This window comes from Xiphophorus maculatus, chromosome 9 (genome assembly GCF_002775205.1).
Source record: "Xiphophorus maculatus strain JP 163 A chromosome 9, X_maculatus-5.0-male, whole genome shotgun sequence".
Lineage (NCBI taxonomy): Eukaryota > Metazoa > Chordata > Actinopteri > Cyprinodontiformes > Poeciliidae > Xiphophorus > Xiphophorus maculatus.
In genome coordinates this window covers 7,716,225-7,740,004 of record NC_036451.1, presented here as the reverse complement: position 1 = coordinate 7,740,004, position 23,780 = coordinate 7,716,225, and the positions used below count along the sequence as shown (strand labels likewise).

The 23,780-nt window shown below is 36.0% G+C and overlaps 1 protein-coding gene across 1 annotated transcript in view; it reads right to left on the bottom strand.

Annotated features, from left to right (window-relative positions):
• The window catches only part of LOC102227256 (BMP/retinoic acid-inducible neural-specific protein 3-like), a 60,727-nt gene that overhangs the window by 21,430 nt on the left and 15,517 nt on the right, over window positions 1-23,780 (bottom strand). Inside the window, exons 3-4 of the mRNA XM_005800889.2 lie at window positions 8,402-8,592; window positions 4,031-4,221 (exon numbers count right to left, since the gene is read on the bottom strand). Coding sequence (XP_005800946.1) covers window positions 4,031-4,221; window positions 8,402-8,592 — 382 coding nt within the window. The remainder of the gene's footprint in view (window positions 1-4,030; window positions 4,222-8,401; window positions 8,593-23,780) is intronic.

The following is a 23,780-nucleotide window of genomic DNA, read 5'->3' as shown; positions in this document are numbered from 1 at the left end:
TAATTTTTTTGATGTGCAGAAGTGACACAGTAATTTGAAGATTGAACAGGTAGTTTTAAGAATTTCAATTCTGTTCTGAGAGATGCACCCAAACTGAGAAAAGCTGTAAAATATTAATATTTAAATTCTCTTATCTTCAAATCCTTCAACTGTCATGGACCCAGTGACTTTAGTGCAAGTATTTTGGGTGTGAGAGTCAAGAGGTCAAAGGAAAATATTAAATAATATCTCTGATGCCAAGCTTTATACTTCTAAGTATTACCAAAGTATTGAAACAAAAGCTAACATGTTCTTCAGAGATTTAACTTGCATGCATGAACATTTCACACTCAAAGTAATTCAAATTAATTATTGAACCAAACTTGGAAAAAGTTGCTTCTGCCATTAACAATAACTTTAAGCACATGTAGTCTGAAGTAGACCAGAAATATAATCTATGCAGCCGTTCCTACAGAAACATTAATGGAAGTGTTGCATCTGTGAAGATTAAATGTTCCATATAGTAAAAATATCTAGCTGCAGTGCATGTACATAAACAGCATGGCTCAGAAACTACACATTTCTTTGTCAGTTGGTTAAAGTTAGCTAACTTCAGTTGAAACCGTGAAAGGGACTCACCTGTGATGTGTTGCCCTTCTCCTCCTGAACGTGCAAAAATAGCAGAAATTTGATTTCAAAGACAGTAGCAGCATCTTGACAAGGACCAGGCCTACTGGGCTCTCAGCACCCTAGTTAGCAACCTTAGTTAGCACAGTGACTTTACTGTGTTGAGTTCAGGACACCACTACAGGAACAGAGTTAAAAGAATCTTGCTGCTGATGCTGAAGGATCAAGCAGCAATGCAAACTAGATAATTATTTGTTTACATGACAAATAACAGTCTCCATTTACTGTAAACCCTACTATTTATCACAATTACAAAATGAAAAACTCTCTAGACCAGGGGTCCCCAAACTACGGCCTGCGTCATTTGGTCTGGCAATGCCGGATCTGGCCCGCCTCCTCATACCAGAGAGCATTCAGTGTATTTTTTCATATATTGTATTTTCTGGTTTGTGGATTTCTCTTCAACCACCAGGGGGCTCTTGAGCAGATGTTAAACTAACTTTCCCTCAAATATATACTAGTCAGTCCCAGTCACCGTTTCACTCACGGTTTTTTCCATTTCCATTCTGGGTAAAAATCTATCTAAAAGCGACCGCGAATGTGTCGTAGTCAGCAACCCCCCCCCCCCCCCCCCCCCCCCCCCCCGTCGACAGTTTCAAAGACAGAACAGCCCCCCCCCCCCCCCCGCCGACAATAAGTTTCTAAGGTATCTTTCTCCAAAAACTAAGACCGGCCCCCGAGCAGAGAAAGGAACAGCTATGTGGCCCTCGCAGGAAAAAGTTTGGGGACCCCTGCTCTAGACTATTCTCTACTAATAGCACAATATTCAAAACCAAGTGTGGGATTTGTGAAACTTCAATGATGGGTGACTTTACAACTTGTATGATTTTGGATAACACTAGAATTGTTCTTTATTGAAGTTTCACAAATCAGATAAAGGTTTTACAAATCCCACACTTGGTTTTAAATATTCTGATATGAGTTGAGAATAATCTAGTCCAGATTTGAAGAGTCTAGGTGTTGTAGTTTTTTAGCTAGAGTAAATTAAAGATGCTGATTGCAGTGAAAAATTAGGTGGAATTGCCCTTTAGCCATTTCCCAAATTGGAAGCAGCAATTGGAAACCAACTTCAGCTTCATTCAAGCAAGAGGGGCTAACATACAGTTCTCTTAATGTTAATGATCAAATGCTCTCATAAATGATGGTGGCGTTGGCTGTAGGAGTTTGCTTTGCAATCGGTGGATCGCCAGATCGATGCCTGGTCTACTGCTGAGATTTCAGTTTGGTGTATTAAAGGCATTATTAAAAAAGAAACCAAAATATCACACCAGCATTCTGTTCTTTGTAAAAAATTATTTTGCAGTCTTGTTTACGCTTTTACATTGTAGATCTAAACATCAGCAAAATTTGTAATTTTGGCTGATTGCTACTGTTAAGTTTAGGGTAATTAACTGCTGGCAATATTACAATTTTTTAAGAACTTTACAATTACTTATATTTTTACACTATATTTCTGTATTTTCTACATTCGTGACTGTCACAATTATTTAGGATATATGTTTATTCAGTTATGATAATGCCATGTATTTTCTACGGCAGTATAATGCTGTGAATATTCTGGTCAGTAACTGCTGGCATTTTACACTTTTTTACCGTAAATTTACTGCCTTTCTTTGCAGTTTCGACTTACGGTAGTTCCATGTAATTTCTACGGTAATGCAATGTTTTTGGGTACGACGGTCAAAAACTGTTGGTCTTTTACCATTTCTTACCGTAAATTTACTGACTTTCTTTGCAGTTTCGACTTACGGTAGTTCCATGTAATTTCTACGGTAATGCAATGTTTTTGGATACGACGGTCAAAAACTGTTGGTTTTTTACAGTTTTGTACCGTAAATTTACTGACTTTTTTTACAGTGCACTTCAACTGCAAAAACTCATCGTTCTCTGAACAAATTATTGCAGCAGCCACAGAGCTTTGACATAAGTGTAGAGAATCTGACTCATATTCTGCTGGAAAAGGAGCTACCACAGCCAGCTCCCGCTGTGCCCGGAGAACAGAAAATGGCAGAGAAAAGGGACGCCCTTCCCTCTGTCACCCTATTAACCCCATGCTACCTGAAGGTGACAACTGGAGCTTGTGACTTCTCCCCAGCCGTGTTTCACAGGACTCATTTATCTTCCCCCTCACCATATGTGCTCATCATGGTGCTTCCTGCAGACTCAATGTGCTCAAAGCAGCTGATGATCATATTTCATCACAAGCAGGCGAATAAAAAGAATATTTCTCTTTTTAGTTCTCATTGATGTTCTAATGGCGTTTTACTAAGGACATTAACTATGACAACTGTGCACAACTAGCCACCTTTCTGATGTTAAATTTGAATCTGAAATTCAAATGTGTGAGCTTGAGAGTTGATTGCTTAAAATGTCTTTAAACTGTTTGAAATTAACCCAATTTAAACAAGAAGACATGTATAAAAGATGTGCACACATTTTATCTGTGTAAATTTGAATCAATATTTCTTTTTAAAATTGCGCCAAGACTGACAGCTAAAAGATAATAAGTGAGAGAAAATAAAACCGATTATTAATAAATCTACACACCTTGGTTTTAGATTATGACAAACCTTTTCCAACATGCTGACATGCAAACCTTTTATCTGACAACTACAGTTACACCATGCTGGGGATTTGACTGTCAGAGTTGAGGAATTTAGCTTGTTAGACATTTTGGTTGCAGTATCTGTTCTTTCTCAAATGCTTGGTGAAATTATTGATCCCTGGAAGGATTTGGATCTATACAAATAGATGTATAGATCTATACCTCTATTATATGTATAGAATAACTGTCAACAATAATTGTTGATTCTCATAGCCAACAGTTGGTTTTCTGTTGTTTTTTTTTTTTTCTTTTATATGTTACTAGCGCCCTTTATTGACTTCAGTCAGACAGGAAATGGGCTAATTGCCTCTGGACCATACACAGCTTCAAGATAAAAAGCTTTTATTTTAAATTTAACTCAACATTTTACTGTAAATTTCCAGAGCTATGTTTTTTTCTTCTGTGCTTTTTGCATTATACAATATGAAATAATATGATTTAAAATAGTCTAAAACATTTGTTCATGATAAAGAAGAATTTTTAGTTTGAGAGAATGCTTCAAGATAGCAAAAATTAATAAATGTAATTTATAAATGAGAATATAGGCTAGGAGGGAAAACAGGAAATTGTCAGATGTGAGATAGAGAATTTGGATTAGTTGCTAGTTACCTTTGCAGCCTTTTGTCAATTTGTCAGTGAAGCCGTTTTTCTTTAATGTGTCATTGTTTTATATGAAAGTTAATGTGGATGGAAAGTGATAGTATGTACATTTACTGTCGTAAATAATATCTTAAAAAAATCTTAATAAAAAGTCATTACCTTTATGGCAGTGGAGGCAATCTGGATGTGGTGCAGTTTGCGCAGGGTGCTCTCCCTGTCAATGAAGTAAGAAGCGGCGAGCTGGTGCAGAGCTTCCAGACTCACAGTAGAGGAGTTACCAGAGAAATCGCTCACCTCTGCTTTCTTACTCAGCTTCCTTTTGTCCACAAATATTGTAAGGGCTTCTTCCCCTGCATGGAAAAGAAACAGAATTCATCTCAATGTTTTTTTAAGTGGATCAGAGGTGTATTAAAGCCTTGCAAGAATAACCTTTCTCTTTCTTGAGCTTTCTAGAGAATATTCTGCAGTGGCATGTTTAAAAATTAAGAGTGATCTGTGTGATTTCAGACTTTTTCTCTGGCTTTAACACCCAGAACACATTAAAATGAACTGTTTATCTAAATGTGACAAAGTGTCATGCTTTCCAATTGTTTGAATAGGAGGGCAGCTTTACATTGTCTATTTCTGGCACCAGAAGTAATATGAATAGTCCCAGAAAACTCCAGTGTTATTATGTACATGCTTGTCAAGTGACTTCTGATTGAAAGACTATTGCTAATATTTGTAGAATCACATTTGTCATTGTGACAGCATGTTGGAGTAGTTCTATTATGTTTGTTCTGATTTGTTCATTTTGCAGACTTTTGTTCATATTTTTTTGGATTAGGGATTGCTTTTTTAGACAGTTGCTCCCTTTGGTCTTTGATACTGTGCAGCTGGAAGGATTTTTGCCCCCTTTTTTTTTTTTTACTTTCGGGGCTATTGTTAAGATTCATAACCACTGCAACAAGTGTTTTAGATTACAACTGGGAGCAGCTGATTAGCGTTTCAAAAGCTCAACTAGTACCTGAATTACAACCCCAAATCCCAGAGGAATTGAAAAGGAGGCTTCACAGATGCAGAGCAGAACCAAAGTACAGAGAGAAAAGGAGGAAGTTCAAACCATCTTTTCCACTGATCATATTCCCAAAACCAGCATTTCTTAGCCTGGCTTTCCAGCCATATAACCAGACTAGGACTTATAGAGTACATGAGGTGGATTAGGAGTGCTTGCTAACAACTGATGGTTTCATCCAGAATATACAAAATATCGTCATTATTTTATATATATACAGGTATATTTGCTGCAAAACTGAATTCTACTGGAGATTCTTCCTGCCCACAGCATCAACATTCACAATGACGATTTAAATATTTAAAGATATTTGGATTATATGAGTTATTACAAAATTGCATGTCCGTTTTGGATAAGTAAAGTATTTATGAACTAAGATGAATTATTAGATTAGTTACCTTTGGTCCTGAAATAATTCAATACTGAAGCTGTACATATGTTCCAATATGAAATAAGTTACAAAATAAAAGGGCGAAAGGATGCACTGTAGTCAGTGAACAAAAAGAATGCTAAATAGCAAGTGTTCTTGTTTGTTTTTTTCTTTTGTAATGAATCTATCCTGAGGGGAAAAAAAGTTTATTTTTTGCTTTATTTGTTTTGTTCTGAAATGCCAAAAAATATCATCTAAGAGTTAAGTTTGAAGGATATATATCTCATCATCATTATGATTATGAAGCTTCAATGTACATGAACAGGTTGTAATGAACAATGGATAGTTCACAGTAAAAGGATGTACCTGATAATAACAACAACCTTGGATTCCTATTAAATGTTGTAGGCAACCTTGTGGAATTTTATTAGCTACACCCCCAGAAAGCCATGTGAAACAGTAAATCTGTCTATTTCCCTGCACACTTCTTGAAAACTGGTATTTTAAACCACGTACCCAAAGTGTTCATTTTACAAATTGGGGTTTTCTAAAAAGTTTTATTCAATTTAGATGTATAATAGGTGCTTTGTCAACAGATACTATTTTATAAACATTAGAGGGAAACGATGACTGATGGTCACATTACCAAGATGACAAAGTTTTTTGTAATCTACATGTGGAATTTTTTTGATTAGGTTCTTCAGTCCTCTTCGCTTACTTGAAGTAAGCATGATTTCTACTTTGGTTTGCAAGATTTATACTTTATGTCATTTAACACATTTTTAAACAAGAAACATTTGCAGCACTAAAACATTCATGTGCAATTTTCATAAATTAATCTATAGCTTAACAGTGGCTTAACCTTAAAACAAAATTAGTTTTGCTCCAGGAGAGCCACTCAAAAATACAGATAATTATAAGCTTCACGAAACACCAGCACAGCCTTCATAAGCACCTCCACAGAATAAGGATTCTTGATCATAGCTAGAATAGACTGTGCCACCCAGCATCTAAAGCCACTGATCATAGCAATCGCCTCTTCATAAGTTTAAGGGCTGGGGTGCAGCAGACGGTCTATGCTTTAAGAGTTCCTCAGACACTGCACATCATCTTTCTCATTATAATGCAGTGTTAATGCTTCTGAGTCATTTTTCTGCCAACTGCCTTTCTTACTCAACTGCTGAAGGGCACACTCCTAATATCACAATCTATTTATTAATTTCATTAAGTCCATATGTTTCTGAACACAGAGGCAATCCATACGGAACCGCAGAGACGTTTCTCGGGCAAAGATCCAAAGCAAACTTCTCATTCTCCTCTGTCTACGACACTAACACACTGGCTGAGAGCCAGAGTGTGAGGCAACATCAGCTCAGGATGCCTGAGATGGTTGCATTATGTACAGCCACTCACAACAGCAACCTTTTCAAAGCTTGGAGTTAGGGCTGAAGTAATTGACAAGTGTTGCTTTGTAAAAGCAAATCTCTTTGAGAGAAACCTCGACCTCTTTGGCATCTTAAAAAGTTTTCCTTTTATTCCTTTTCTTTTTTAGGAAAGTCAGTGAGCCATTAGTCCATGACCATTCAACAGTCTGTGAAGAAAAGATATTCGAGCTTTGGATGACCATAACCTGCACACGTATTTACGAATAAATAGTAAATGGTCTACGTTTGTGTAGTGCTTTATCAAGTCAGAGGATGACAGAAAGCTACAAACTACAGTCAGTCATTCCTTCCAACCCATTCTCACTCCCAACTCGTCATATATTGACGCATTGTCAGAAATCGTCCCGACTCGTAAATATATGAAGAGTCGGGAGTGGGAATGGGTTGTTCCCTCTGACCACCATCAGCAGGCAAGGAAGGAAAATGTCTTGCCGAAAAACACGATTGAGATAGATGGGGGTACAGGAGTACAGGGGTTCAACCTGGCAATCTACATATTAAACCAATATATTAAATTATATTGAGATGTGTTTTGGTAAGTAAACTCCAGTAATGTGAATCACCATCTGCTGTCCAAACAGAACACCTGGAAGATTTTATTATTTCAAGTTGCACAGCTTAGTGAAGCCAAGATCATCATTGAGAAAAATAATTCATTCACTAACATTTCCCCCTGGACAATACCATATTTTATAAGCTAAATGCTTGTAGTGTGAAAAATTAAAATAATAATTAAAAGAAAAGACAAGAAGGTGCATTTCTGTGGCTTTATTACTTTGACTTAACCCAATGGCATAAAAAAAAAAATCTGATTAACTCTGTAGCTGCATCTGATGTGCATATATAGCATACATTACATACAACATCTATTGTCATTCCACTTTGCATTACTGTTGGATGTTCAATGAAACATAGATATATATATAAAAAATAACAAATACCAAAGAAGAAGGTATTTAAATAGCTTCCCTTTCTGTGACAGTTTATCGAATCTCTTTCTGACCTACTCACACTCGCATTCATAAATCACACAATAATGGCTGTAGGGCTGTTACAGTCTATAATGGTCTTGTCTCACACCAGGAACCTCATAAGGTTCAGAGTCTTACTATAAAAAAGCAAACTTCTGTAGAGTTCTTCAAGAAAATGTTGCACAACTGACTTCAAAAAGTCTCTGAACAAAAACACTTTTGAAGTGAATGTTGTTTATTTATTCCTTGTTAATTTAAAAGGAATAAATTTCAATTCGACTGGTGAATCCACGCAGAATATATGACTGCACAATATTGCCTTGTCTTTACAGTATCTTAGTATGCACTATTAACATAGCAGGGGACTTTTCAGAATATTAAATGTGTTAGCTATTTTTTATTAATCATTCACACTTTGCATTCCATTAAAAATTCAGTATGTTGGAAGTAGATTTACTGCAATAGATTCCCACACCAGATGCTGTTGAAAATATCAGAGGCTGACTAGCTCAGGTAGGTGTTGGAAGTGTATTAATGTCAAACAAAAAAAGAAAATTCATGAACATGTGGATATACCACAGCTGACATCATTGCAGCATTCAACAAAAATATTGCATTCTTGTCTAATTCATTCTTGATGTTAAAAACAAAAATAATAATGCAGAGAAAGGCAGTAATAGTTTCTTTTACCTCCAAGTGTTGCTGTTAATAAGAAGTGAGTCCCATACTTTTTGATCAGATTGTCAGTGATCATTTGGGTAGTAGGTCTGCGACCCAGAAGTCGAATGTTTCTGATGAACTCTGGGGTTAAGGGTAACTGTGACTCCAGGAAATCTCTTCTCTCCACTGCAAGGTTGTTCACCTTCCATCGCCCAAACTCCCTGTTAAGAATAGTCACACAAGAACAAAAAATAAAGTAAAACAAAAAAAATACAAAGATTTACATGCGAGTTGCTGAAGTCAAATGTATTTTTATATAAACTGCTAAAAAATAAAAAGCATTGTGATGACTTTTTAATATTCTCCAGGGAGACCAGACTTCTAGAACCCACAAGCTGTTTTTCTACACAAGGTTGTTTATTTTGGTTATGTGCCTATTGATTTAAAGTTAAAAGTAACATATAAAATGACTGACCAAAAACAGGAGTTAAGAAAACAAGATGTAAACAAGCTGATCTTAAAATGTAATTAAACCTGAAATTATTTATAGAAATAGAACTTATCATGGACATTTTTTTAGATAAACTATTTAATCTGTTCAATTAATTACCCCAGAAATTTATTTTAGTTGCCTAATTTGTTAATCCCTCAGTTAAGACAAACAAACAACATTATCTGCCATAAAATTGTACATAGAAATATTACATTATTTTAGAGTGACTGCCATGCTCCTTACATACATTACAATGGCCTAAATGATCTATTCTCTCTAGCTCAAATAAAAATAATTAGACTGCTCAGATACAAATTCTATTAAAATCAAAACAATTGAAAGACTACAGAGTGAGTTAAACTTTTATATCACAAATCTAGCATTTTTCCATCAATAGCAAGTTTATACCCATTTGTTTAGCATTGTATTATAATATAAATACATTGCAAAGGCCTAACTTACATATTCTCTCAAAAATAAACAATTAGACTGACCAAGCATACATCCTATTAAGATCAGTTCAATAAGCCATAACCAAAACGGAAGTTGAAGTGTCATGATGTGTGTTGGTGTTGGACTCAAATGCAACAGGCTGAAACTTTGAGTTGATTTCAAAGAGTTAATAAAGAATGAAAAAAGAAAAAAAACTTACAACAAAAAGCCATAGAGAACACAGGGAGCCAGAGCAAAACAAAAATAACATAACCAGGAAGTCCTGACTTCTCAGGATTAAACAGAAGGAACCAGCAAAGCGTGACTGAGAATGAGTTGGTTAAGTACTGGGAGGTTGAATGATGAACAAAAATCCCAGGCTGATGAGCTAATGGGTTGCAGGTGTGGCGAAAGAGAAGAAATCCGGCTGAGGAAAGAAAGAGAGAGAGAAAGATAAAGAAAGAGAGAGAGATAGAAAGATGAACTGACACAGGGGGTTAGGGAGAGCACACCGAGGACTAGGAAATTTATCTCACAACATAACTAAGAAACATAATAAAAGGTAACTAAGAAAGAACTAGACACAATGAATTAATATAACTAGAATCACTAAGGAGGAACTGAAATAAAAATAGAAACAAGGCAGAACTAATAGAAATAAGAAAGGAACACAAATGACAAAACCCAAAACAAACTCAAACAACCGAACGTCCTGGTATGTAGTAAAACAAAATATTCCAAGTTTGTTCAATGATTTATTTTAATTGGTAATGGCAATGGGCAAAAAGAACGTACCTTAGAGGTTTGTATTATAATCAATCAAATAACCGCACTATTCTGCACAGAACTTAAGATTATTTCAAACCTCGTTTTATTTTCATAAAGCTTTTATTCTTTCAAGACAACTTAGATTGGGACAGCAATGAATACTAAATATGCAGCAAATATTCGGATTAGTCAAACCTAAATTAAATATTTTGAACTGGTTACTGGTTCGTTAGAACCCAGCTTAGATTCTTTTGAAAGCTTAATTCAATTTATGAAGATAAGAAAAAAAAAGAGAGAAAGAATCAGGCACAGAGAGATGGGTAAGCCCAGGGCACCATTTATACATGAACTGCCTCTGGGCCTCAGTATTAGGTTGTTTAACTGCTTCCAAAAGGAGTTTTCACCTGAAACCAATGAAATCTGACCTACATGTCCAAGCATACAAGACGTTTTCCTTTCAATATAGCTCCATTTACTATGAAACTGGATAAGAAAAGCCAAAGTTGTTCTAATAAAAATAATCTTTCAAACATAAATGCAATGCCCCAGAATTTCCAAGATGTTCAACTGCTTTTGCCATGACTTTTACTATACTTTTAAAATCATCTTTCTAATGTTAAAAAGAAAATTATTATTGTATACGCACTCATCAAAATATTGGCCTTTAAATAGAATTATAAATCTACTACCACATAAATTATGCACATTTTTATGTTTTCATGGAAAAACATGGCCTTTATTTTTTCATATTTGGAACCAACATAAAAAATGATGAAGCTCTATTTTTCCATGACAGATGAACAAACTTAGTCTCCGAGGCAAATGTGAGCTACAATTTTAGAAGTGGTCCGGTATTGTTTGCAAAGTCCTTTTCAATTACAGCTGTTACCCAGGAAACGGCTCAGTTGAATATGACAGGGGGAATTTGTCCGTTTTCCATTTAACTTTAGCTTCGGTATTATCAATGTTGGCACAAAACCAGTCAAGGTCAGAGACATATCTGCCATAAATGTATATCCATGTTTGTTATCTTTACTTCAAGCACTTTGAATGGGGGAACAATTCAGGAGCTTATTTTAAAAGTTTTCTGAAACATTCAGCTCTGAGTCTGTCTCTATTATCTGTTTCTACAGATTTACAGCTTATACAGATTATATGCCAAGTCAGTTTGTCACTCGAGTAATATTATTGAAATGTTTCTCTCTTCATTTTTAATTTTAGTTCAATGTTTTTGCATGATAATTAATTGCACAGTAAATCCAAAAATGTGTCTTTCATATTTCTAAGTTAATTGTTGTATTTAGTGTGGACAGCAGAATGACGGGAAACAAAGCCAGAACATCAAAGAACCAAGATAAGAAATGAACAAAAAAAATATACAACTTTAAAACCAATGTTCACTTACATTTTATGTAAAACAGCATCCATGTGATGTGGGACCAGAATCGAGGATGAAATGCAAGTATTTTGCAACCAAACTAACAAATAACTTAGTTCACCAACTTTAATTGCAGCTAATTAGCTAAAGCTTTCTTCTATGGCTAAAGCTTTCAAATGTAAAGCTTTAGCCATAGAAGAGCAACAGTTTGAGGTCCTACTCTCAACCTGTAGGACCTACAGTTTTCACAAATGCACAAATTTCACAAATTCTCTTTTCACAAATGCACTTCATGGATTTCTACAAAGTTTTGAATTTCAAGAAAGAAGTCACTAGTGGAAATCACAAGGCTTGTTAAAAAAGCTGAGAAATGTATCGTATAGATGTAAAATGTGGTATTAGGTCTTCCTGTCAGCCTGGCATTAAGCAGCTACACTCAGTAGCTGCTTAGTGCAGATAATCAAGTGAATATGAGATGAAAGAGAAGATGTTTCTTTGAGAACCATTAGTCATATTAGACAACATTTTTTATTTATTAAAGAAATTCATTTTTGAAGGGCTACATCTGGATGCTTCCTGAAAATCAAATGCTGTCTTGAGTGATTGATTGGTTTTGGTCATACTTCACTGTGCGGCCGGAAATAAACCTTTAGTAAATTTATATGAACTGCATTGTCCAATCAGTCAAATGTTGCACTTCTCTCTTGTCACCGTAAAAGCTTGACTGCTGTAATCAGAAAGGGTTGGGCAACCTTGACTGCAGATGATGGATGGAAGGAGTGTGGCCTTTTGAAAGGGTATATATCACATTAAACCAGGAGTAATGAGGAAAGCTCGAACACACAGATGTTTAAATGATACAAGGTGTAAATCACTAGGAATTCAAACAAAGGAGCACAGAAAACCTAAAGAGCAGGTAGCACAGATTTGCTTCACATTTAGTTTTAATTTATTATTACATATTAAGAAAGTCGGAGACCGTTGCACGCATTGTTAAATGGGAGCTATAAGCAGTGTGGGAAGTAAACATAACGATGTTAAATGGAGAAGTGGTGCTCGTTGACCTTTTTGCTGACACTGTAGTATTCAGACAAAGCCACTGACTAATTTCTTGCTCAGACATATCTAGTGTAGCTATAAATCTCCACCTCATTTCATGCTATACAAATAAATGACCTCTTCAAATGGGACACAGTGTCTCATGAGTTCCACTTTGCAGCATGGAAGCAGAAGTTTAAAGGTGCAGCATGTTCTGTGCAAGAAAAAAAAAAGAAGAGGAATACATAGGGAGAGGAGGGGGGGGCAGCTGGGGGTGATACAGGTACAGAAAACGTATTCGCAAATCCCTGCCGTCGTTCGTTTCTTCCGTTATCGCTGACTGTGATAAGCTAGCCCTGTCTTATCTTAAAACCCCGATAGGCCAAATGGTTCATCCTGCAGGAAGAGGATGAAATGAAATGGGTTTCACCACAGAGTTGATTTTAGGGTCTCCAATCCCTCCTACAACCACCTAAGTCATTATTATTATCAATTTTATTGCTCTTGTTTGCACTGGCACATCAGTTTCACAAGTTTAATTCTCAAAGCACTATCTCACTGAAGAGTTCTTAGAATTGATGATTTTTAAAAATTATTTATGGGAAACGAGAGCTTCCACGTTTCTCAAAAAGTAAAGTGTACTCAAGAATAAGACAAAAGCACTAATTCTTTGCAATTTGTGTGAACTTGCATGCAAAGAAGAGGTTGTATGAATGTTATTTTTTAGGAAAGAGAAAGTGTACACATAAAGGTTTTATGATAAAACATATAAGAACTGGAGACCTTGAGGTCAAAGGGGAGATCACTTTCCAAGGGAGTGGAAAATAGCATTTTGAACATTTATAAACAGCTGAGGATAGTCATAGTGATTGAACTGGGCGTCCTAAACAATAGAAGCAGCAGGAAAATGGAAAGTCAACAAATATCATCGGCTCACGGAAGAGAGAGAGAGAGCAAGGCAGGTGAAGGTAACAACAGTACCCGTGGTCATTGGAGAACTCAATGCAGTGACCCCCCTCACTGGAGATTTGGTTCCAACAGATACTGCGAGAAACATTGGCGGGCCTGGGTCGGAAGCCAGGCTGGGCCAGGCACTGCAGTGTAAAAGGGGCTTTAGTAGCAGATACGTAGTGTGAGATAGGGAGCAGGGTTAATGCTATTTGGTAGAAATATGCTTAAAACAGGGTTAAGGCTCAAGTGTCTATTAAATGTTTTTAGAATGGTGGGTTTGCATTTAAGCAGTACATAATAACAGTTAATATCAGTGTTTTCTTTTATTTTATTCTATTTTTAGGCTTGAAAACTACCCATACAGTTTATTCCAGTCTGAAACATTATATGTAATCATATTATATCCCAATGAAGTAATCAAAGAGATTATCCTAATACAATATGCTTAGAAAAGGGCCAAACCTATGTCATCCCTCCTACCTTCACCCTGGTGAACATGGCAGCTTTCCTTTGGCAACAGTTGCTATGAACAGGTGGCTCAGGCGGAAGGCCCACTTTGTGTTTGTATTCCAAGCCATGGGGATGCTTTCCAGTGAATTTACAAAGCACACAAACTCAAATATGCTCATGCATGCTCAAAAACACAAACCTTCCTTCATTTAGTTCAATGCACTTGTTAAACTTCTTTCATATTCAATCAGTAAGAAAAGCAGGGAATTGATTACCTGCATAACGTGGTGCGAATTTATTACTCTATCACTGCTGAGGTGGCTCGTAGGACTGATTCTGGTAATTCATCTTCTCCTGTCATTGAGCATTTATTAAAATTTAGCAGAGATATGCATGAGGAAGACCAGAGCAGAAAATAATATTGTCACTTCCAATCACTACTGCTCTTTGATCTGCACAAAAGGATAGACCTTCCAAAAAAAAAAAAAACACAAGATAAAAACATTGTAAAACTAAGTTGTGGCATTAATTCTACAGATTTATCTGGGAGGAAAAATGGAATTCTTAATGTATTAATTTTTTATGGTGAAATATGATAATGAGCCAGCCCTGATGTCTCTTAAGACAGCTCATAATATTTTAACATGAAACATGTAACAAAAGCCAAGTACCATATATAACACCCGTGATAAAATGGATACCATTTTACAAATACGCCACCTGGTATAAAATACCATTTGAAATCTTTGATGCCAGGTGACATAATTTTACTGTGTTTTTTATCTTCATTTGTGCATCAGTAAACTGCCACAGTGTGGGTAAAAAAACCTTGGAATAGAAATAAAACATCATGTCCTGTCTTTTCTATGAAGTATGTGTATTGTTTACTATTGATTGTGATGTTCTCTGGAAGAGCATCATCATCTCCACTGTTTTGAGCGAGTTAAGCTCCATGTGATTCTGACTGCACCAGTGGATCAGTTGATCCACCTCCTGTCTTTATGCTGACTTGTCATGGATCAGACCAATACAGTAATGTCCTATGTGAACTTCAAGAGTTTCACAGATAGGTTCGCTGAGGTGCGATCATCTGAGTAAAGAGAAAAGCGGAGTGGGGAGAGTGAGGAGTGTTCTTGTGTGGGAGATAATGCTCCGCAGTTTCAGCTGCTGCTGCCAGTCAGTCAAGACGCTGTCAGGTAGAAGGCGACACTCTGGCTTATGGTGGAGCATGTTTGTGTTGGTGATGATGAAGGTTGAGGTGAAATCCAGGAACAGGATTCTGCCGTATCTCCTTAGGTGGTTGAGATTGTGCAGGATGAAGGGCAATTCCAGGTTGACTATACAACATCTGCCAGAACTGTGTGCCCAGAAAGCAAACTGCACATAGATGTCCTCAGAAAACCCAATGCATGTTTTTAGCGTCTGTCAGCTCATTCAGGTAACTAGAATGAGCTAGGACTCCAATATGTGGAGTTAAAGCAAGTCTGAAGTTCTGGCTTTGACTGCCCAGTCTGGTTTCTAAAAATCTAAATCAGAGGCAAAGAAGTTTATTTTATTTTATTTTTTTATTTCTGCCTGTAGGCTGGAATGTGAAGGAGCAGATACTCCCAAACTCCCAAAGTGGCCGTAGAATATGTATGTTTTAAAGCTGTGTAGCAATGATCCAGTTTATTTTTATACACTGTGATACCCTTTATTGTTGACTGTACCTTGGAAATTTCTTGGGATAGTTTTGCTGGGTTTAAATTAACAAGAACAATGATGAGAGGGTTTTGTCTTCAAGTTTGCTACAAGGTCAACAAGCTGTTTTTCAGCCTCTTGTGTGTAGAGTTGTAGAAGACATAGGCATCGCCAAAACAGATTTACAGATCATAAAAATGAATCCAGGTAACAGATCCTGCTCTTATATAACACTGTGAAATTAGTACATCAGCCTAATTTCTGTAGGGACAGATTCTGCCTCCTCCACTTTTTTTTAGCCAAGAGCTCTGTGCTACATGATGCCTAAGGGTCCTTGTCTAGTGAATATGACTACAACAATATGCAAAGAGTGGGAAAGAGAGAGAGAAAGAGAAAGGGAGTGAGAGAGAGAGAGCAAAATACACAGGTTGCCAAAAGTGTTAATTTGACAAATTGTGTCTTTTTACAAAGTCTTGTTTTTAACAAATGTTAGCTAATTTTCCAGAGTTAATTGTTTTATCAAGTTTGCATTTCTACTTAGCCAGACGTTGCATATAAAATATGGCAAATATTTTTATCGGAATGTCAAACTAACCCAGTGTATCTCACACAGTCTAAATTATAGCTTCATAGTTTAGGTTATTTTAATTTGAGAGCACTCTCCATACTGTCAAAGCAATTCTAAAACTAAGGGGATATTTGAAAGTTTGTCATGGTATAAACAGTTGATGTATATTGAAGGCTATACAAATCGTAAACATGTAAGCTCAGTGAAACTATGACCAAAATATGTAATACACAATTTGTGTACTTTATGGTTTAGTTTGCAGAAAACACAGCAATTTCCAAGACTGATGGCATTGTGGTGTCTTAGGATGAACTTTTTTAAAAGGAGTATTTTCTGAACTTACCATTCACCCCAAAGAAGGTCCTAGAGATTTTAAGAAAATGTAATCTCAAGCTGTGGAGAGGTTTCATTCAAAATGCCAAGTGCTTTTGAATGAAAGCTTTCCCCCTCTAGGGGGGAAAGTTAATGAATCCCCAAAGTAAGGACAAGGTTTTATTTGCCTAGGGACAAGAAATGTCTATACTAAATTCAGTCCATTTCATTATTTTTGTTTGAAATATTCTGCAGTCTGTAGGAGCTGTGTGTGGTCCTGCACCGTTGCCTGTCACCCATAACCATAGACCTATGGGGAGTCTAAAACCCCCACCACTAAAAATAGTATAAGTAATAATGTCATCATTGGCCTTTGTAATCTTCAAGAGAAATATTGATCTTTCATAGCCTATAGCAATAAACCAAATTAATGAGGTAGACTATGATATACAGAATTGATTAAGTTTATCCAGTTCCACGAAATGATAAAAGGGGGTGAAAATTGCTCTTAAGGTTGCCGTCAAATTTGTTTTTAAGGAACCCTTAGGAGCACATGTTGCCACAAGTAACAACTTAAACCCTTAAAGAAGAATTTAGGAAAAGAAATGAGGTGACAAACATGAGCAAAATTGTAGCACTGGGAGTTTAAGAAGCACCATAGGGAGAGTTTGCCTTATAACTCTCACCTAAACTCTGTTCAGAGCTTCTGCAGACTCTGCAGGCTTAAAAAATCTGCTGTTGTTCCCTGTATTTGAAGTGCTTCCTGTATCAAACAGAAAGTTACTTTTATTTTGATCTCATCAACCTCTAAGGGAGGGCGTACCATATGTGCCCTGGTTCGTTAAATAAATTGTGTCTGGTGAATTATTGGAATCCCGCTGTTATAGCTCATTATTTATTGATGTACAGGTAACGCTTCTGAAAAAGGACACAACACCTTGTTAAAACCTGAGGAGGTACATCAAAGTTCATGTTCTGCAAGCCAAAAACAATATTTTTTTGTGGAAACGCATTGCAATTGACGTATGCCTTGAGATCTTTCTTGAGAAGCAGTGCCTCTGCAGTGCATTCTGAATAACTAAGAAATGATTCCTTCAAAAGAGCGTTTGTCGAGTAAAATTTTATGTATACATTTAACATTTTTAAATATCTTTAAACATTCTAATGGCATCTGTGAAAAATATTCTTATACATTTGATTTATAAAATGAAGAGCAGAATATATCTAACTTTGTTTTTTAATGTTGAGCCTATGTGCAGGTAGGATAAGTATTTTGCTCAATGGGTACACACATTTTGAATTCCTGGTTATTATTTAGTACAACGTGACAACATTTGAAAATCTGGTTTGAGGGGCAATATTTTGTGTGTGGTGTAGAAGGCATTTTGTGACATGGTGGAGAAAGACTCAAGTAAGCAGCTACCTAACTCTGAAATCAGACATATTGACTAATAAACTTATGGAGAGCCCAAACTAGACAAACAATATAGTGTGCAAACCCTGTGTTAAATATTGTATATGTATATACAGTATGTATTGTATATGTATGTGTATATGCAATATATATGTATATTGTATATGTAATATTATGATAAAACATAATATTTTTATCTAAACCAAATTCAAGAAACACAACAAGATTGTCTAGTCAGCCAAGAATTATAAAAGTATGCTGTCAGCATTTCCGTTCAACTCAGAGAGAGATGGTAATCACTATAGGTAGTGATTTTAATGGTCTTGGTTGTAGGGAATGCCAGGTGTTACATATCACAAAAGACCTTGCTGCAGTATAAGCTCCCATGGCAAATTTCACTGCTAAAAAAGAGCCATGCTTGCACTCTTGAGCCAAACTAAAGCCCAGGTAAAACACTTGTTGAGTAAATCTAGTGAATTACTCAATAAACATAATATGTAGCAACTCACTCATTTAATCAGAGGGTTGGACTGAGGGAGATCTGTTACATAGCAGGTCAGAAAAAAATGCAGCTTTTTACATTATGCATATACTGTATGTCTGATGCTTAGGAGTTCAGTTTGTACTAATTAGCTTTATATTGATTGATTATTAAATAAGAAACAATATTTGACAAATCCAAGTTTAAGTCACAATGCATTCTTTAACTTAATTACATAATTTAACTGCAAATAAGGACCAGTATTACTAGTTAAGAACAGCACTATCCCTTGAGAAAAAAAAATCAGTGTACTAGTTTTTTTATAAAAAAATATTACTGATTATTTTATTTGAAAGCCAACTCAAAAATCATCACCAGTTCACCCACACGTGCACTAAAAGAAAGCTATTATTTGCCAAAACAGAAACAATCCCACAGCTGTCTGGTTCGGTTTACGAGATCGAATGGGACTGAATCCAAGTGAATTCAATTTGGGGAGATTTACAGGCTATTTACTTTTTAGGTTAGTTTTTCCTTTTAATATCAACACTATTAATCAGTGCCGCATTGTGGTAATCTAGAGGGCTTCAAACACAACCTTGCAGCTGACAGAAACCTCTCAGGGGATTCTGTGATAATGCAGAGTAATAAGTACTAAGAGCTCACTAATCACTTGGCCACATGATAAGACTATTAATCTTGCCGCCCATGCAGCTTAGCTCCAATGGACCACTGCCATTTGCCAGAGAAGGAAATATTAAAAAGCTTAAACACGGCAACTGATCACATAAGCTATAAAGCATCCCTACAGCGATCCATAGATGTCAAGAACCCTGTCTATCCATTTCCAGGAGCCCGGACAACATCCTTTTTAGTGACGATGGATGTGATTCATGACACAATCTGTACTAATACCCTTGTGTTCCAACACCTAAGACTGTGTTGCTGTCATGACAAATCGTTTTTTCTTTTACACCACTAATCAACATATCTCATTTGACCACATGATCAGGTGAACCCCTGAGGCTCTGGAAGCCAGAGGAATGTGATATACAGTCATCTGATAACTTCATGCAAGCATGTAGCACATCGTGATTCTGTCTGCATACGGCAGATTGTTTAAAGCCTGACTGTGAGAAATCTTTTCAGCATGACAACCCAAGCCAAATAATCCCGCCTGCCATCAACCCATCCATAAAAGGGTTTTTCATAAAGTACTCTGACCACTGTGCAATATCAGCTGCATTTTCTTTTCCTTCTATTGGTTTTAGCTTAATACAGGAGGTCTCTAAAAGCAAACATATGAGTAATTAAAATATTTCAAAATACATAGGGGAGAACTAAATGTGCATCAGCGTAGTGTAGTGCAAAGTATGTGTACTGAAACTAACACAGCAAAACAAAACATGTACGTAATTATAGTTTAATCTTTGTCCTTGGACTCACATTTGGTAAATTTGCATCTAATTCAATCAGGCTAAATAAAATATACTTCTTTTCCATTTCGTCTCTATCATTTCATTAAATACCTACCTACCCATTTGGAAGCTTTGTCGCAGTTAAGAAATTTAATATTTTCTCTGCTACGTAAGTGTTAGAAGCCTGGTAAAACAAAAAAAGAAACAGCTCTTTGTACTATGCCTTGCTTCGTACAGCTGGTCTGGACCCTTACCTATTGCTGGGAGCGTGGCTCACTGGAAAATACCTGCACTGTAAACAATCATCCTGCACTGCAAAAAGAGCGGTCCTGAGCTAAACGAGATGGCCATTGACGGAAACTCAATATTCAGAAGCTCAGCCAACCCAGAGTGAATGACTTTGTTCACTTCCACCTCTGCCATGACTAAAGCTACAGAAAGACTACAATTTTAAAATACAACAGGAAATAGACATCATCATTCACAACTTCTCCTTCTATTCGCTGATTGGACTGGTTGAAATTATGAGAAATTCACTTGAATGGGAGAAAGGCCAGACAGAGCAATGAAGAATGCGAATTGAGGGAAAATCTTCAGGAAGGTAATGGCCAGGCTAAATCTTTTGGGAAAAGAAATCATTAAATATGGAGAACACACACTGCTCAATGACTTCCAAAAGTAATCATATGTCATGAACCTTTTCTCATTTTGCCATGTTACAACCATAAAAATAAATGTATTCCGAAGTATTATTATATGGCATACTCAGAAGTAGTGCATAGTTGTAAAGAAGAAAACCATGTCTTCAGTTGAATTAAAAATATTAAAAGCCAATAATTTAAATACAGTACAATAAATAAAAGTTTTGAGGTTAAGAGGAGTATCATTACAGCATCAAGTAAAGCTAAAATATATATATATTTTTACATAACACCTCCCTGTATGTGTATCTGCATCCGTAAAGATGCGAATACACTCTCTTATCACATACATATCAGAGATTTATATACATCCACACTGTAATAGAAAATGTTATAATGTGCTCCTCATCCCTACTTTATTCTAGAATAGTTGAATGCTGTAGTCTTATAAGATTGCTCAAATGCTCTCTCATCTGTGTCATAAAACAGGGAATTGATCCTTCATGCTTGAGAAAAACATTGTGTTACCTTCCTGAACTTATCAGAATCAAAGCTATCCTCTTTACCATCAAATAGAGACAACCCTCTTTTCTTAACAAAAGGCAAACAGTTGAGCTTTATGGAGATTTGTTAAGGTCCATAAAGCACATGGTGCATAACAATCCACCACTTCACGCCTTTAGTTCAATCAAGCCTCTCTTTTCTTTGTCGGGAAATACCCACAAAAAATGACAACCTCCTGTCACAAGATCTGACTACAACCTATAAAAGACAGACTTGACAGACTCCCTTGACTGTATAATTCCTCTCACCTTGCAAGATTTTGATAAATCTGTCACTACTTCTCATTCATACTCTTTTTAAAGTAATTTTCTCTGACAACACACAAATTAATATAAATTAACAGATTAAAATACTTTTACAATGTTTTATACCCATCAGTTTTGGATTCCCTCTGTTTGTTCCTAAATTGTCATTTTTACTTAGCTTAATTTTTACAAAATCTTAACACAAACTGATAAGCACATAGTGTTAAGGGTGCTGTGAACACATGGTTACTTACTAACTAAATTGCATTTTCCTCCCAGGTCCTACCTTTCTTTTCTATTATTAAATAATTTCTCACGGGTCTGCTCTTTATTTTGACCAACCTTTCTTCCCATTAACTGCCTAATTTATCTGTCCCTGCTTATGAAAAGAGGAAAGCATCCCTGTGACATGGTGTTCACACCATCACAGTCCACTGTGGTGAAAGGGTGACAAGTATGGAATCAGTATTAGCTTTCTGCTACACACTTCATTTTGCAATAATACCAAAAAGTTATATACTGATATCATTTAATCAGGGCACTTTCCTACATAATATTTGTTTTGTCTGCTATATGTTTTGATGCAAGCTGCATAGCACTTAGGCAGTTATGCTATTAGGGTGACAAAATGTTACTTCTTGTTTCTTTCAACAATAGCTTTCTTGTGGTTGCTGTTCCATAAAGATCAGATTTGTGAATTGCGAAACTAATAATTATCAACAGATAATAATGTTAACAGGTTTCTCCACCCTAACTGCAGAAGCTCTATAGAGTTGCTTTGGCGCTCTTAGATGTTTTTCTGATTAATGTTTTCTTTGCCTGGTCCATCGCTTTGGGAGCATCGCCAAGTCCTGGTATGTTTGCAGTCGTAGCCTTTTCTTTCCATTGTTTGATAATGTAATAAAAATAGCTTTCCATGAGCGGTCCAATGCTTTTTTAAATTTTTTTATTTTTTGTTTTTTTATTGCCACTTGTGGCCTTTATTTGCAGCAGTTCAAATAAATAAGTTCAAATACATGGAAGATATTTAAAGGGCTTCAATGAGCTCAAAATTAAAATCAAAAGACTCAGAAGACAAATAAAATTAAACTAAATTCTATGTTTTAAAGAAAATGAAGACAGAGATAATGGGGGAGGCAAAATCTCAGATTCTGGAATCAAACCCTGAGCAGCTGCATCAAGATCGTGTTTGGGGCTGCCTCGCCACTTCTACACCATGTACTATCGCAGTGCTTTAGATTTTGTTTGTTAACCTAACCCTAACTTACATGTTTTCCACAACTTTATCTCTGACTTGCCTGGTGTCTTCCTTGGTCTTTACGATGCTCTTTTTTGTCATAAATATTCTCTAATAAACTTCTAAGGCCTTCACAGAACAGCTGTATTTACACTACTAACTCATACAAATTAACAAAATCTAGTATTTGTGACTTGTGATACTTCTGAAAATCTGGAAAACGGTTGTTTTGAATTTAGCTAGGGTACGAGAGTAAAGGGTCTGCATTTGCATGTAAGCCACTGTTTTTGGATTTTTAGATTAATTTTGTTTTATAATAAAAGTCAAAGGGTATTAATACTTCAGCAAGGCACTCATAAAAAATCTAAATAGTCTTGCAACAAACATTCATTGATTCATTTGCTACCGTGTCATACTGTACGGCGTTGTGAGAGAAATAGGTCACTAGACAAAATGAAGAGTACACATTGGAAAGATTGGGGTCCATTGAAGGGCATTTTCCTTTGTTACACTTTTCAAAATATGCATCAGTGAGATTATTCAGTGTTTGGTTCTACGGACACATAATGCCCTGTGCCATAGTTCATTTTCTGTTTTTGGAGCAGTCATGAGTCCACTTGGTATTTGCATATGCATTCAAACCACAGCAGAGTTCAGTGGTTTGAATATGCATTCAAACCACAGCAGAGTTCAGTGGTTTGAATATGCATTCAAACCACAGCAGAGTTCAACCTAGATTTTTGATAAATCAAAAATCTAGGTTTTGATTTTTCCACCTAAAAATCAAAACCTAGATTTTTAGGTGGACCAGGGTTTGCTCTTTTGGTCTACATCAGAGTTCAGTTGTTCATTCAAACAAACAAAGTAGACTTTCTAGGCAAATGAACTAGTGTTTTATTAAAGTGGACTAAAGCAGGGCTGTCATCAATGCACCCAGTGGAATGATGCAGAATGGCTCTCACTCCATATTACTACATTAAGCCACCTTCAAAGATATTTTAATTTAGAGTCTTTGTCTTTGGTGCCTGTAAATTTTTTGTGATAATAACTTCATTAATTCAAAAACATAAATGTTTTAAAAGAAAGTCTCCTAGCTGTCATTTTCACATTTTTATTAATCAAATAAAATAGCTGGAGGGTTTCAGAGATGAATAAGTTGCTCTGATTTCATATTTCCTGCAAAGACTGTGATTAAGAAAAACTTGTATGAATACCAATGCTTACTGATATACTGATTTTGAAATATTCTTACAGGCATAAGATCATTTTTAAAGGCAACTTCAAAATTTATTATGTGAAACTAAAGAGAGATTTGCTTAATGTCTAAAAAATGAGTGAT